Source organism: Callorhinchus milii, unplaced genomic scaffold (genome assembly GCF_018977255.1).
Source record: "Callorhinchus milii isolate IMCB2004 unplaced genomic scaffold, IMCB_Cmil_1.0 Scaffold16, whole genome shotgun sequence".
NCBI classification, from domain to species: domain Eukaryota; kingdom Metazoa; phylum Chordata; class Chondrichthyes; order Chimaeriformes; family Callorhinchidae; genus Callorhinchus; species Callorhinchus milii.
Genome location: NW_024704757.1, coordinates 5,915,585 through 5,927,667, shown reverse-complemented (window position 1 = coordinate 5,927,667; position 12,083 = coordinate 5,915,585). Strand labels below are relative to the sequence as shown.

The 12,083-nt window shown below is 49.9% G+C and overlaps 1 protein-coding gene across 1 annotated transcript in view; it reads left to right on the top strand.

Annotated features, from left to right (window-relative positions):
* ints1 (integrator complex subunit 1) overlaps nucleotides 1-12,083 on the top strand; it is a 36,651-nt gene that overhangs the window by 621 nt on the left and 23,947 nt on the right. The window contains exons 2-20 of the mRNA XM_042341069.1: nucleotides 780-899; nucleotides 1,168-1,449; nucleotides 1,920-2,116; nucleotides 2,614-2,751; nucleotides 3,394-3,553; nucleotides 3,912-4,020; nucleotides 4,393-4,579; nucleotides 5,049-5,194; nucleotides 5,817-5,958; nucleotides 6,441-6,617; nucleotides 6,991-7,099; nucleotides 7,806-7,926; nucleotides 8,369-8,446; nucleotides 8,943-9,100; nucleotides 9,655-9,751; nucleotides 10,258-10,349; nucleotides 10,972-11,032; nucleotides 11,215-11,412; nucleotides 11,906-12,035. Of these exons, the coding sequence (XP_042197003.1) occupies nucleotides 845-899; nucleotides 1,168-1,449; nucleotides 1,920-2,116; nucleotides 2,614-2,751; nucleotides 3,394-3,553; nucleotides 3,912-4,020; nucleotides 4,393-4,579; nucleotides 5,049-5,194; nucleotides 5,817-5,958; nucleotides 6,441-6,617; nucleotides 6,991-7,099; nucleotides 7,806-7,926; nucleotides 8,369-8,446; nucleotides 8,943-9,100; nucleotides 9,655-9,751; nucleotides 10,258-10,349; nucleotides 10,972-11,032; nucleotides 11,215-11,412; nucleotides 11,906-12,035 (2,637 nt within the window). The 5' untranslated portion in view covers nucleotides 780-844. The remainder of the gene's footprint in view (nucleotides 1-779; nucleotides 900-1,167; nucleotides 1,450-1,919; nucleotides 2,117-2,613; nucleotides 2,752-3,393; nucleotides 3,554-3,911; nucleotides 4,021-4,392; nucleotides 4,580-5,048; nucleotides 5,195-5,816; nucleotides 5,959-6,440; nucleotides 6,618-6,990; nucleotides 7,100-7,805; nucleotides 7,927-8,368; nucleotides 8,447-8,942; nucleotides 9,101-9,654; nucleotides 9,752-10,257; nucleotides 10,350-10,971; nucleotides 11,033-11,214; nucleotides 11,413-11,905; nucleotides 12,036-12,083) is intronic.

Genomic DNA, 12,083 nt, shown 5'->3' with positions numbered 1-12,083 from the left:
TATAATAATACCGTGTGTGTATGTGCGGGTCGCAGCGCCTCTTCCCTACCCAGGGCTCCCCTAGTTTGGCTGTCTAAAGTGCTTCAAGACGCTGCCCCCGCTTGAAGAGCATAACATAACTGAACGTCTTCTCTCTCTCCTCAGCCTCCCCGAGGCTCTCTCTCAGACTCTCGGAACCCATTGCGCAACTCGGGCGTTGAGTTCACCTCTTCTCCCTCCCTCTTACCCCTTCCCCGGCATCGGACTCTGCCACTGTCAAGCTTTCGTTTCTAACCCCATATTCGTTCCCTGACCAGCAACGCTTTTTTCTGCCTCCGTCACGTTGGTGGCCTCCGTCCATACCTCACAACAAAAGCAGCCGAAACCCTCGTCCACGGCTTCGTCACTTCCCGGCTGAACTGTTCCAATGGCCTCCTCGCTGGTCTCCCCAGTTCCATCGATGCACAAAATTCAACTAATTAAGAACTCCGTCACTCGGGATTCTCACCCACACAAAACTCCGTACCCCCATCAGACCTTGGTCTTCTTTTGTCTAGCAATTCTTATGCTCCTTTTGATGCTTCATCTGAAGGATCTGCTCTCAGTCTGGAACCCGCTGTTCTCATTGTTAATAACCGTGGAAAACCTCGGTTTTCTTTTTTTTCCTCCTTGGCGGAGTTCAAGAACTTTCTACAATTCCGCTCTTCAATTATAAGGCAAAACGATCTCAAAGCTTAGGCTAAGACTCGAGTACAGTTCTGGTTTGAGTTTGTGTTTTTGTGTTTGTGTTTTGCTACCAGGCTGTATTGTTCCCTGCACTCTTTGGAGCAGTAAGGAAACGTGAAGCCTGCAGTCGGTGGTGACAATGAACCGAGCCAAGGCTGTGACAATGCGAAGGCCCAGCAGCGCCAAACCCAGCGGTAAGTCACTGTCACTCCGGCTCGAACTGTGCATCTTTTGTGAACTTTGCTTCTTTAGGTCAAAGAATTGTTTGACAGAAAGGAAAAGAAGATACTGCGTTGCTCCCTTGTCCGTTGATTAAGCAATCACAGAGCAAGTCCAGAGTAAAACTGACTGTCAGTGTGCCTTAATGATTATTTGGGCTTTTTAAATATTTGGGGATAACTATTTTTGTCAATTCTTAGCCAATGTCATTTTATTTGCTGCATTGTGTAATTCTGTCTGAAGGTCACCCGCCGCCTGGGGATTTTATTGCTCTGGGTTCGAAAAATCAGGCATCCGATCCTAAAGCACCGGCAACGCTCCTGAAGCCAGCTCCGACAGGGATACCGTCTGACCGGAAACGCGAGGGGTCCTCAGCTTTACCCTCCAGCTCTGGGCTGTCAAAACGGACCAAAATCTCTCCCACTGCGCCGCTGAGTGCGCTCGGCCGTCTGGTGGAGGCAGCCGCGGCTGAGAAGCGAGCGATATCGCCTTCCATTAAGGAGCCGTCTGTCATTCCTATTGAAGGTAGGTGATTGTGCCAGTGAGATGCGTACACCTGCCTGCATTATATCAGGCTGGGGCATCGGGTGCTTTAACAGTTACAAAGCCACACCCAACTTACACATGGACAACATGGAGCCAGGGCAAGGCAGTGATCCCAATTATTAGAGTGAAATCTGTGGGGCTTTTTCACTAATAAAGTGTTATTGTAATTTCCGTTACAAATTTACATTTATATAGCATCTTTCACATCAGGCAGACGTCCCAAGCCACTTAACAATACTGGTGTGGCGTCCGAGCTGGGAGTGGCAGCTGAGGGGTGGGGGGGGAAGATGACCGAAAATATAGTTAAAGAGGTAGGCCACAGCCTGCTGAGCAGAGGGAGCGGACGGGTTGAAGTGGGTAAGCATGCGCAGGTGAGGCGAGCACACACTACACTGTCAGCGATTCTGTGACCCAGAGCTGCCAGTGATTCCTTGCTCGTTGTGTGGCAGTGCCTCCCGCCTCGCTGCTGGACGAGATCGAGGCGGCGGAGTTGGAAGGGAACGACGACCGCATTGAGGGGCTGCTCTGTGGAGCTGTCAAGCAGCTGAAGCTGAACCGGGTGAAGCCGGACACCAGCCTGTTCCTCAGCCTCATGTACCTGGCCAAGATCAAACCAAACGTCTTCGCCACGGAGGGCGTCATTGAGGTAACTGTCACTGGTTATTCAGAGGAACATGAGAAAGGCTGTTTGTCATTTGAATTGATACCTTGCCGCAGATTCATGCTGTTTCTCGCCTCCTGTTGAAGGACTCGTGGGGTCCTGTAGTGGTTAGAGCACTGGCCTCGCGAGTGATGACCCGGGTTCGATTCCTGGGCTGGGCGAAACCTTAGGCAAGTTACTCCACACGCCTCTGTTTACCTGGCAGTAACTCGGAACCCGGTTGTTAGTCGATTAACGGATCACTTTCCGGGGGTAATAATCCCTCCATAAAAAATTGAGGGATTATTCAATCCTCAGTCCACGACTGTTTATGGGACACTGCTGTGTGCTATTGGCTGCCGTGTTTCGCCCACAAAATATACAGTCAATTCATTTTACAGTATATTCTGTGAAGCACGTTCTGATGTCTCAATGATATCATAAGGCATTATACCAAATGCAAGGATTATTATTATTATTTTCTCCGCCCCCTTGGGTACCAGGCCCTGTGCAGTCTGCTTCGACGAGACGCCTCCATTAACTTCAAAGCCAAGGGCAACAGCCTGGTGTCGGTGCTCGCCTGTAACCTCCTCATGGCTGCCTACGAGGAAGATGAGAACTGGCCGGAAATCTTTGTCAAGGTGAGCGAGTTCGAGAGTGGTCAAATGGGGAGATTGGGGCTGGAGTTGATGGGAGATTTGAGCTGCAATTGTAGCGCTCTGGGCTGCTACCCCGTGTGAGAGGAACTTCACAGAATAAACTATAAAGTAAATCAAATTCTTCTTGTAATGAAAGATTAAGTGAGTAGGAACCCGGTTGTTAGTCGATTGGCAGATCGCTTTTCCAGGGTTATTAAGCCCTTCAAAAACATTTTCAAGTAATAATACTTTGGTCACTCAATCTACGACTGTTTGTGGAACACTGCTGTGCGCAATCGGTTGTCGCGTTTTGCCCACAAAATACAGTCAATTCACTTTACAATATATTCTGTGAAGCACATTGAGACTTCTTGAAGACTTGACAAGGCGCTGTATCAAATCCAAGAATTATTATGATTATTATCATGAATGCCAATTGCTGTAATGCAGCAGGGTAGCTGGTTGCCTGAGGTTCCTAGACACGGTTGACTCCTGTGCAGTTTCTAATCTGTTTCACGGGAGGAAATGATTGGCGCAGGACTGTTCTTCCCAAACGCTGTCTCCCGCCAGCATAGCCATGGAGGTGAGAGCACTGACCTGACCCAGCCGCGGGCTTCTCACCCCCGCCCTCGCCCTCTTTTTCAGGTCTACATCGAAGACTCACTGGGCGAGCGCATCTGGGTGGACAGCCCCCAGTGCAAGACCTTCGTGGACAACATTCAGACAGCGTTTGGCACCAAAATGCCCCCGAAGAGCATGTTGCTGCCGGCGGACAGCGGGAAGATGGGCGGAGACCTGAGCTCCGGTAAGGAAGGACAGAACTTCATAATCGTCTTCATAGGGTCAAAAAGAATGGGAGCTCCTCGGTGACAGGAGATGGGAAAAGCCAACTTGTGACTTATGTACTGTCATACAATCCTACAGCTCAGAAGAAGGCCGTTCGGCCCACCGTACCTGTGCTGGCTCTTTGAAAAGGTTACCCAATTAGTCCCACTCTTTACCCAGAGTCTTGTAAATAGCCTTTTCGAGTGTTTTTGATATATTGGCTTCACAAAGCTGCTCAAAGTGGTGCTGTTTCTGGGGTACTGAGTGCCTTTACCTTCTGAGAGGTCTTCAGTGGGATGGATGTTGAGCCCAGACTGATGTGAGTGTCTTGGCTGCAGGTGGGAGTCCACACCCGTCCATGGCCGACGACGACGACAACACGGCTGAGTTGCTGATCGCGGAGGAGAAGCAAAGTCCTGACGTGGACCTGGGCCAGGTGATGCCTAGGTGAGAGCCTTGCCCGAGAAGGGTGGTGGGGGGGGCATGGTGGAAGGGGTGGTGAACGTAAACTCTTTGAGATTCGCAGCTTCTCTGTGTTACAAGGCGCAGTGCTCAGTGTGGGTGCATTCAAGAAGAACGACTCGTTCCGCTCCCCAGTACTTGTGTGAGGGAAGGGAATGTATGGGTCATGTCCCTCCACAGGGATTTGTGATTCCGATGTTTAACTTGCTGACTCTTCCCCCTGGACCTGTCTTAGAGTGGGAAAAGTTGACGGTGGGAGGGAGGAAGTGGAGTATTAGATACTCTGAGTTTTAATTCTGTGGCTCTGTTCACCACACACACACACACACACACACACACACACACACACACACACAGGTACGAGGACCTGGCTGAGAGTGTGGAGGACTATGTGATTGACGTGCTCCGGGACCAGCTGAATCGTCGGCAGCCGATGGACAACGTGTCCAGGAACCTGCTGCGGCTGCTGACGGCCACGTGTGGGTGTAAGGAGGTGCGGCTGATGGCTGTCCAGCGGCTAGAGATGTGGCTCCAGAACCCAAAGGTGAGTGGTCGCTGCTTGGCCAGAGGTCAGGGGTTAGCAGGCGGTGGGAAGAGGAATGGCTGTGTTGACATCTCATTGTGTGCGCGTGTGTGTGGTTTTGCATGTATTTCGCTTTCCAGGGGTAATAATCCCCCCCACTCTCCAAAAAATAATTTGGTCACGCAATCCACGACTGTTTGTGGGACACTGCTGTGCGCAATCGGCTGTCATGTTTTAACCACAAAATACAGTCAATTCACTTTACAATATATTGTGTGAAGCGCTTTGAGACGTATCACAGACGTGATAAGGTGGTTTATCAATTGCAAGTATTATTGTTTGTGTGCGTAGTTTTGCCTGCATTTGTATTGTGAGTGGACAGGTGTAACTGTACGCGTGTGTGATTTTGCCTGTATTGAATTGTGTGTGTGTGATTTTGCCAATGTGTGAGCAGCTGTATGTGTAACGGTTATTCCTCCCTGCTTGACAGCTGACCCGTCCGGCCCAGGACTTGCTGATGTCAGTCTGCACCAACTGTAGCTCGCACGGGACAGAGGACATGGAGGTCATGTCCAGCCTCATCAAAATCCGACTGAAGCCCAAAGTGCTGCTGAACCATTACATGCTGTGCATCAAGTGAGTTACAGTCAGTCTGTCTGTCCTCTAAGCTGCACTGAGTCGCAAGATGTGAACGTTGCATAGAAAGATCTCCCCTTGATTTCTGTTTTCATATAGAAACTACAACAGATTTAAAAGCTTATGCTCAGAGATTTGTGTGTGTGTGTCTGTCTGTGTGTGTGTGTGTGTGTGTGAGAAGGGGGCAGGGGGAGGATGTTGAGAGAGGTAAGACGGTCTCCGTGGGAGTTGAACTGGCTTTGAAGACAGACACTTGTCAAAGTAAATATCCAGGTAGATCCACAGTATTGGCTCATCGACGTGAGTTGGAAGTGTAGATATATCCATAAGTCAGAAAAGACCTGGTATTTATGGGGTCATAAAATGGAGGCTGTTTGGCCCATTGTGTCCACGCCATCTCTTTCTCTCTCTCTCTCTCGCTCTCTCTCTCTCTCTCTCATTCAGTCCCACTCTCTTGCCCTTTCCCTGTTCCGACGTTTTTAAGGTTTCTTTCTCAAATTGCTGTGGGGATATTGCCCTTACAGGTGAACGTTTTCTGTACGAGTGCATGTAACTACAGGACGGTTGTGTTTATCCCTGGCTCCCTCCCCCTGTGTTAAACTTCCCCACGTTGCCTTTTCAGAGAATTATTGAACGCTCACCGGGATAACCTGGGAACGCTGGTAAAATTTGTCATCTTCAACGAGCTGTCAAACGCTCGGAATCCCAACAACATGCAGGTCCTGTACACAGTGCTGCAGCACAGCTCAGAGCTGGCTCCGAAGGTAACATCAGCCACAACAACTTGCATTAATGCAGCGCCTTTCACGAGGGTAGCGTCTCAGAGCGCTTAACAGCAGCGTGGCTTGACGCCGAGCCGGAAAGGGAAGGGAGGTGTCCGAAGGCACAGTCAAAGAGGAAAGTCTTCAGGTGCGATCTGAAGAAGGGCAAAGAGGGGACGAGGCAGAGGGATTGAGGCAGGGAGTCCCAGAGATTACGGATGTCTCAAAGCGCTTCATAGGATATACTGTAAAGTGAATTCACTGTGTATTTCGTGGGTATATTTTGTGCGTATCCTCAGCTTCCAGGTTTTTATTGCAGCCTTTACGGCTCTTGGCTGTTCAAAAGCAGCTAGTTTTACTGTGAAAGATCAATCAGTCAATTCATGTATTGCAAATCACTTTGTCTCACAAACAGCCATGGAGTGAGTGAGCGATTTTATTTGGGGAATTGACACTGATCTGTCTATTGTATTCTCTCCTGTCAGTACCTGGCCATGGTGTTCCAGGACCTGCTGACAAACAAGGATGATTACCTGCGTGCCTCGCGGGCCCTGCTCCGGGAGATCATCAAACAAACCAAACATGAGATCAATTTCCCGTCCTTCTGCTTGGGGCTGATGCAGGAGCGGAAGGAGCAGTCGTACCTAGAGATGGAATTTAAGGTGAGTGGCTTTCCACCCGCTCCTGAGTCTGGCCGGACACATCCAGGCCAGCTGATTTCAGAAACTCTGGAACACTCTTCCTGTATTCCCTCCGCCTTGCCTCTTCCTTCCCCATCTTCAGGTTGCACCTGAAGACCTTCCTTTTCGACCGTACCTATGGTCACCTCCCCCCTCCCTCTCCCCCTGGCTCGGGGTCAAGCTCCGCCACTGTCAAGCGCTCTGGGACTCTACCCCATGTGAAGGGCGTTATATAAATGCAGGTTGTTGTGTTTAAAAAAAGGCTCAGTGAGAGAACCCTCACATCTCAGTGAAGGTGACGCTGTCTCTGTATTGGGTCCCTCCTGATTCCCCTCCTGCTCTGCTTGCTCTGTAGGAACGTTTTGTGATCCAGGTGACGGACCTGCTCACCCTGTCCATGATGCTGGGAATCACAGCTCAAGTGAAGGAAGCTGGACTCGCCTGGGACAAGGGCGAGAAAAAGAGTGAGTTCTGCACTGAGATTGCAGGAGGGTGTAATAAAGAGACTGCAGTAAGTGTAGGCAATTAGTGTTATTATGGTAATTTGGTGCCTTCCAAAATTTGGTCACTCCTTCCACGACTGTATGTGGGACACTGCTGTGCACAATTGGCTGGCGCTTTTTGCCCACAAAATACACGGTCAATTCATTTTACAATATATTCTGTGAAGCGCTTTGAGACATCTCAAAAACGTGATAAGGTGCTGTGTCAAATGCAAGGATTATTATTAGTATTATTTGCTTATTACCTCAAAATTCAACAAGCAGTAGTTGCTTGTACGTGCAAGGTTATTGTGATGGAATCATACTCTTTGTATTTTGATATCGGCCTCTCACGTCTCAAAGTGCTTCACAGGTAATTGCGACGTGCAAGGTTATTGAATAGGTTGTTGACCTGATGGCTGTGTGTGGGCAAACTGGTTGAGAGTGTAGTCTTCGCTTGACAGCAATTACCTGTGAAGCACTTAGAGACGTGAGAGGCCGATATCAAAATACAAAGAGTATGATTCCATCATGTTTCCTTTGGATTTAAATATGTTGATCTGCAGCTTTGTAATTAGCAGCTTCAGTGCAAACTGGGTTTTAATCTGCAAGATGCTCTGTTCAGTTGAAGGCTGCTGGAGTGTGACAAGCCGTTTAATTATAGTTTTCTCTTTCCCACCCTGTACAGACCTGGAGGGCCTGCGTGCCTTTCAAACTCAGATTGCCACGATTCAGAGAGACACTGTGTGGTGGCTTCACACTGTGGTCCCGTCCGTCTGCAAACTGAACCCCAAAGATTACATCCACTGGTACGTAGGATTCTTCCATTATTATTATGATTATTATTGCTTCAATAACAGCCACAACAACAACAACATTTACACAGCGCCTTTCATGTTGGGAGGACATCCCAAGGCGCTGGATAGTCAAGGATTTGCATCCGAGCTGGGGGCTGGGATCAGGAGGGGTGAAGGGCAGGGAGAGTGGGGTTAGTAGGTTAGTAGCCCAACGACAAGGACGGAGTTACAAAGGAAATCTCACAACCGTCGCAGTTTGTAGAGTATTAAACCTTCGACAATTTTTTAAAAAGCGAGTTGCGTTATTTGTCCATCAAAGGGACAGTGTCGGCTGCTTTTCCTTGTTGGTTGTCTTCCTGTTTGTTGCTTGTGACGAGGGAACCTCATTTAGAGAAAACAGACCATACCTTGGGAGGTGGAAAACTATCATGTCTGTCGTTTTCCTTTGTTGCAGTCTGCACAAGGTGCTCTTCACTGAACAGCCCGAGACCTACTACAAGTGGGATAACTGGCCTCCGGAGAGCGACCGAAAGTAAGGCCATGATGGATTGTAGCCACAGTGCTGTTGAGAGCCAGTGTCTTCATCTTGTTCTGTTGAATAATTTCTGATCTATACTTATAATCATAATAATCCATGTGTTTGATAGAGCACCTTATCACGTTGTTGAGATGTCTCAAAGTGCTTCACGGAATATACTCTAATGTGGAGTGACTGTGTACTTGAGTTTAAAGTCCGAGCTGACGCTCCAGTTCAGTGCTTTGCTGTCAAAAATGCCGTCCTTCAGATCTGACGTTAAACCAAGGTTCTGTTTGTGTTCAGGTGGCATTAAGAATCACACCACACTGTAGTCCTGTCTGACAATCCTGAAGATTAAATGGTCGCTTGCTTAATGGCTGTTTTGTGTAGGGACATTGCTGTTGCACAAAGTTGCCACCACGTCTTTTCCTGCAAGTGGCTTGGCGTGGCCCAGGATACTATAGTCTTTTCTGGTTGTATCTGTCCCCCTCTCATTTTCTCTTCCCTTCAGTTTCTTCCTCAGGCTGTGCTCCGAGGTGCCTCTGCTCGAGGACACGCTGATGCGTATTCTGGTCATCGGGCTGTCGCGAGACTTATCCCTGGGGCCCGCCGACGCCATGGAGCTGGCCGACCACCTGGTGAAGCGAGCCGCCTCGGTCCAGGCTGACGGTAAGCCACCGTGTGCCCGTGGTGTAAGCGGCGACGCTGGAACACAGGGGAGCGCAGCTAGGACGCTGGCACGAGGGTTCAAATCCCTGACAGTCCAGCGCCTTGGGACAGACTCCTGACGTGAAAGGCACTGTGTAAATGTCACTTGCGGCATTGTCAGCAAACACAGTCCCCTGTGCAGTGGAGGGGACACATCCGTGGGTCCACTGTGGGACTGGAGTGACAATAATCCTTGCGTTTGATACAGCGCCTTTCATGTCGGGAGGATGTCTCAAAGCGCTTCACGGGATTCACAGTAATAATAATCATTGTTGCATTTGATATAGAGTCTTATCATGTCGTTGAGACGTCTCAAAGCGCTTCACAGAATATATTGTAGAAGTGTAGTGATTGTATTTTGTGGGCAAAACACGGCAGCCAATTGCGCACAGCAGTTACACTGTTATAGTTTTACTGTAAAATGTAGTGACTGTTTTGTATGAGAATAGCGCTTGTTTGAGCCTCAGTGACCCGAGCACACGTGACTGCAGCTACCGCCATTGCTTCTCTTTCAGACCTGGAAGTCCTTCGGGTGGAGAGGATTCAGCTGATCGACGCGGTGCTGAATCTGTGCACCTATCATCACCCTGAGAACATCCAGCTCCCACCGGGGTAAGCTCCCGACAGAGCCCCACTCACTCGCACGACCACCTCGACTTAAATGGGGGAGGGAAGCAAAGCTGTGAGAGTTCTGACATGGAGATGATTCAGGAAGCTATCAGCTGCCCCTCTTCCCTTTCATGCCTTTCTCGTCGGATGGATGTCCCAGCATCTTGTGATGTCCTTCTGACACGAAAAATGCACCCCCCACCCGCCCCCCACCATCCACCCTCTCTGCCACTGAGCAGCGTGTCTGCGTGTGGCCTATGGGTGAGGGCAGGATTGGCGGAGTCACCCACGCAGCTTGCTGCCACTCACCGTCTCACAAAGAGCAGCACCATGGCCGAGCGATTGACTTCTCCATGAAGCTGTGAAGAACGGCCACTTGGTTGAGGTGGCGGTGGGCCGGGGAGGGGGCTACACAGCGAGAGGCTGAACGGTCGAGGAAGAGAAGGAAGGAGGGAGGGAGAGAGGGATGAAATTGGACACTGCAAATAATTCATCTCTTGTGCTCCCAGGTACCAGCCCCCGGCTCTGGCCATTTCCTCCCTCTACTGGAAGGCCTGGCTGCTCTTGCTGGTTGTAACTGCCTTCAACCCACAAAACATTGGTGAGTCTCGAGGGGTTAACGTCTCCCTGAGTGTTTTTGTTGGCTTTTTTTTGTTGGCTGCCGCATTTCGCCCACAGTTCACTTTACAGTCTATTCTGTGAAGCACTTTGAGACGTCTGGAAGACGTGAAAAACGCTATATCAAATGCAAGGATTATTATTATATTATTTTTATTTGTTCAGGAGCCAGTGTTGATGTTGTGCTCAGTTAAACTCCTTCAAGTTGTGTAAGACAACAGTTTGATGCGTTTTGAAGAAAGATAAGACGTGTAATAATAATAATCCTTGCATCTGATACAGCGCCTTATCACGTCGGTCAGACATCTCTCAAAGCCCTTCACAGAACATACTGTAAAGTGGAGTCACTGTATTTTGGGTGCGAAAAGCGGTTTTGATATCACCTATATTGATGCAATATGAGAGAGCTTCACAGGGGTTAATGTCACGTGTGGTGACCGTTTGTCGTGGGCAAGTGCGCAGCCATTCTGGTGACTGATTCCCCGACTTCAAAGAAATAGTTCTTTCACCGTCACAAAAAATATGCAGATTCTTGTACAAACTTATAAAAAGTGAGATGTTTAAGAGTTTGTGTGGTTAGAAACCTCTCTGGTTGCTGTTGACAGGGCTGGCTGCATGGGAAGGGTACCCCACCCTGAAGATGCTGATGGAGATGGTGATGACCAAGTGAGTGGAATGATTAGGTATCTCACTAAAGGCTGGGGCGGGACGGGGGGGGTGGGTGGGGGTAAACGACTCAGCGACAGGAATCGAACCTGGGTCCTTTTGCTTAGCAAGACTGGCTCGCTAACCATCTAGGCTACAGGGTTCCACAAAGTAATTAAAATTGCATTTGCGCGACCTTTCAGCAACTTCTCTTACCCGCAATGCACGGTGACGGACGAGGAGACGCGAGGCGAGATGATCAGCCGGGAGCTGCAGATGTCGCAGAGGGAGAAGCAGGAGATCTTGGCCTTCGAGAGCCACCTTGCAGCCGCTTCCACCAAACAGACCATCACTGAAAGCAACAGCCTGCTGCTGTCCCAGCTCACCAGCCTCGACCCACAGTGAGTGCCGCAGCTCCCCGCTTACACACCTGAAACTCGCTGGGAAACGGTGCTGCCCGCTACGAGATACTTTAAACAGAAACCCTTGGTGAGGCGGGTGGGGTGGGTGGGTGGCGGAGGGAAGGTTATGCTACAGGAGAACAGAGCTTCGGTTCAAAGCTGTGAAGGTTACATAAGGACCGACACCCGGATTTATTTCTTGACACAGAGAGGAATGTGTAGCTGAAACAGGTTGAGGCAATCGCATGTCCGCTAGCTTAAGATCAGGAGCTCGCTCACCTGGTGACATCTCAGCTGGGGTTTGGAGACTGATGCTGCACAGATGAGGAGTTGTGTGTGTGTCTGTGTGAGTGAGGGAATGAGTCAGTGTGTATGTTTGGTGGTGGTTGGAGGTGAAGGCTGTGACGATCGATGTCGGTTGGACTGCAATGTGGGAAGAGGGGTAGTCTGTACGTCTGTGGTTTCTCACCCTCTTTCCCCCCCGCTTTGGCAGGGGAGTCCCACGCCGGCCGCCCTCACAGGTCCTCGAGCAGCTCAAGAGCCTGAACCAGTCGGCACGACTCGGCCATTTACTGTGCCGCAGCCGACACCCCGACTTCCTACTCAACATCATCCAGAGACAGGTGAGTGCTGCTTACTCCCCACTCCATTACCCATCGCCACCGCTCGGC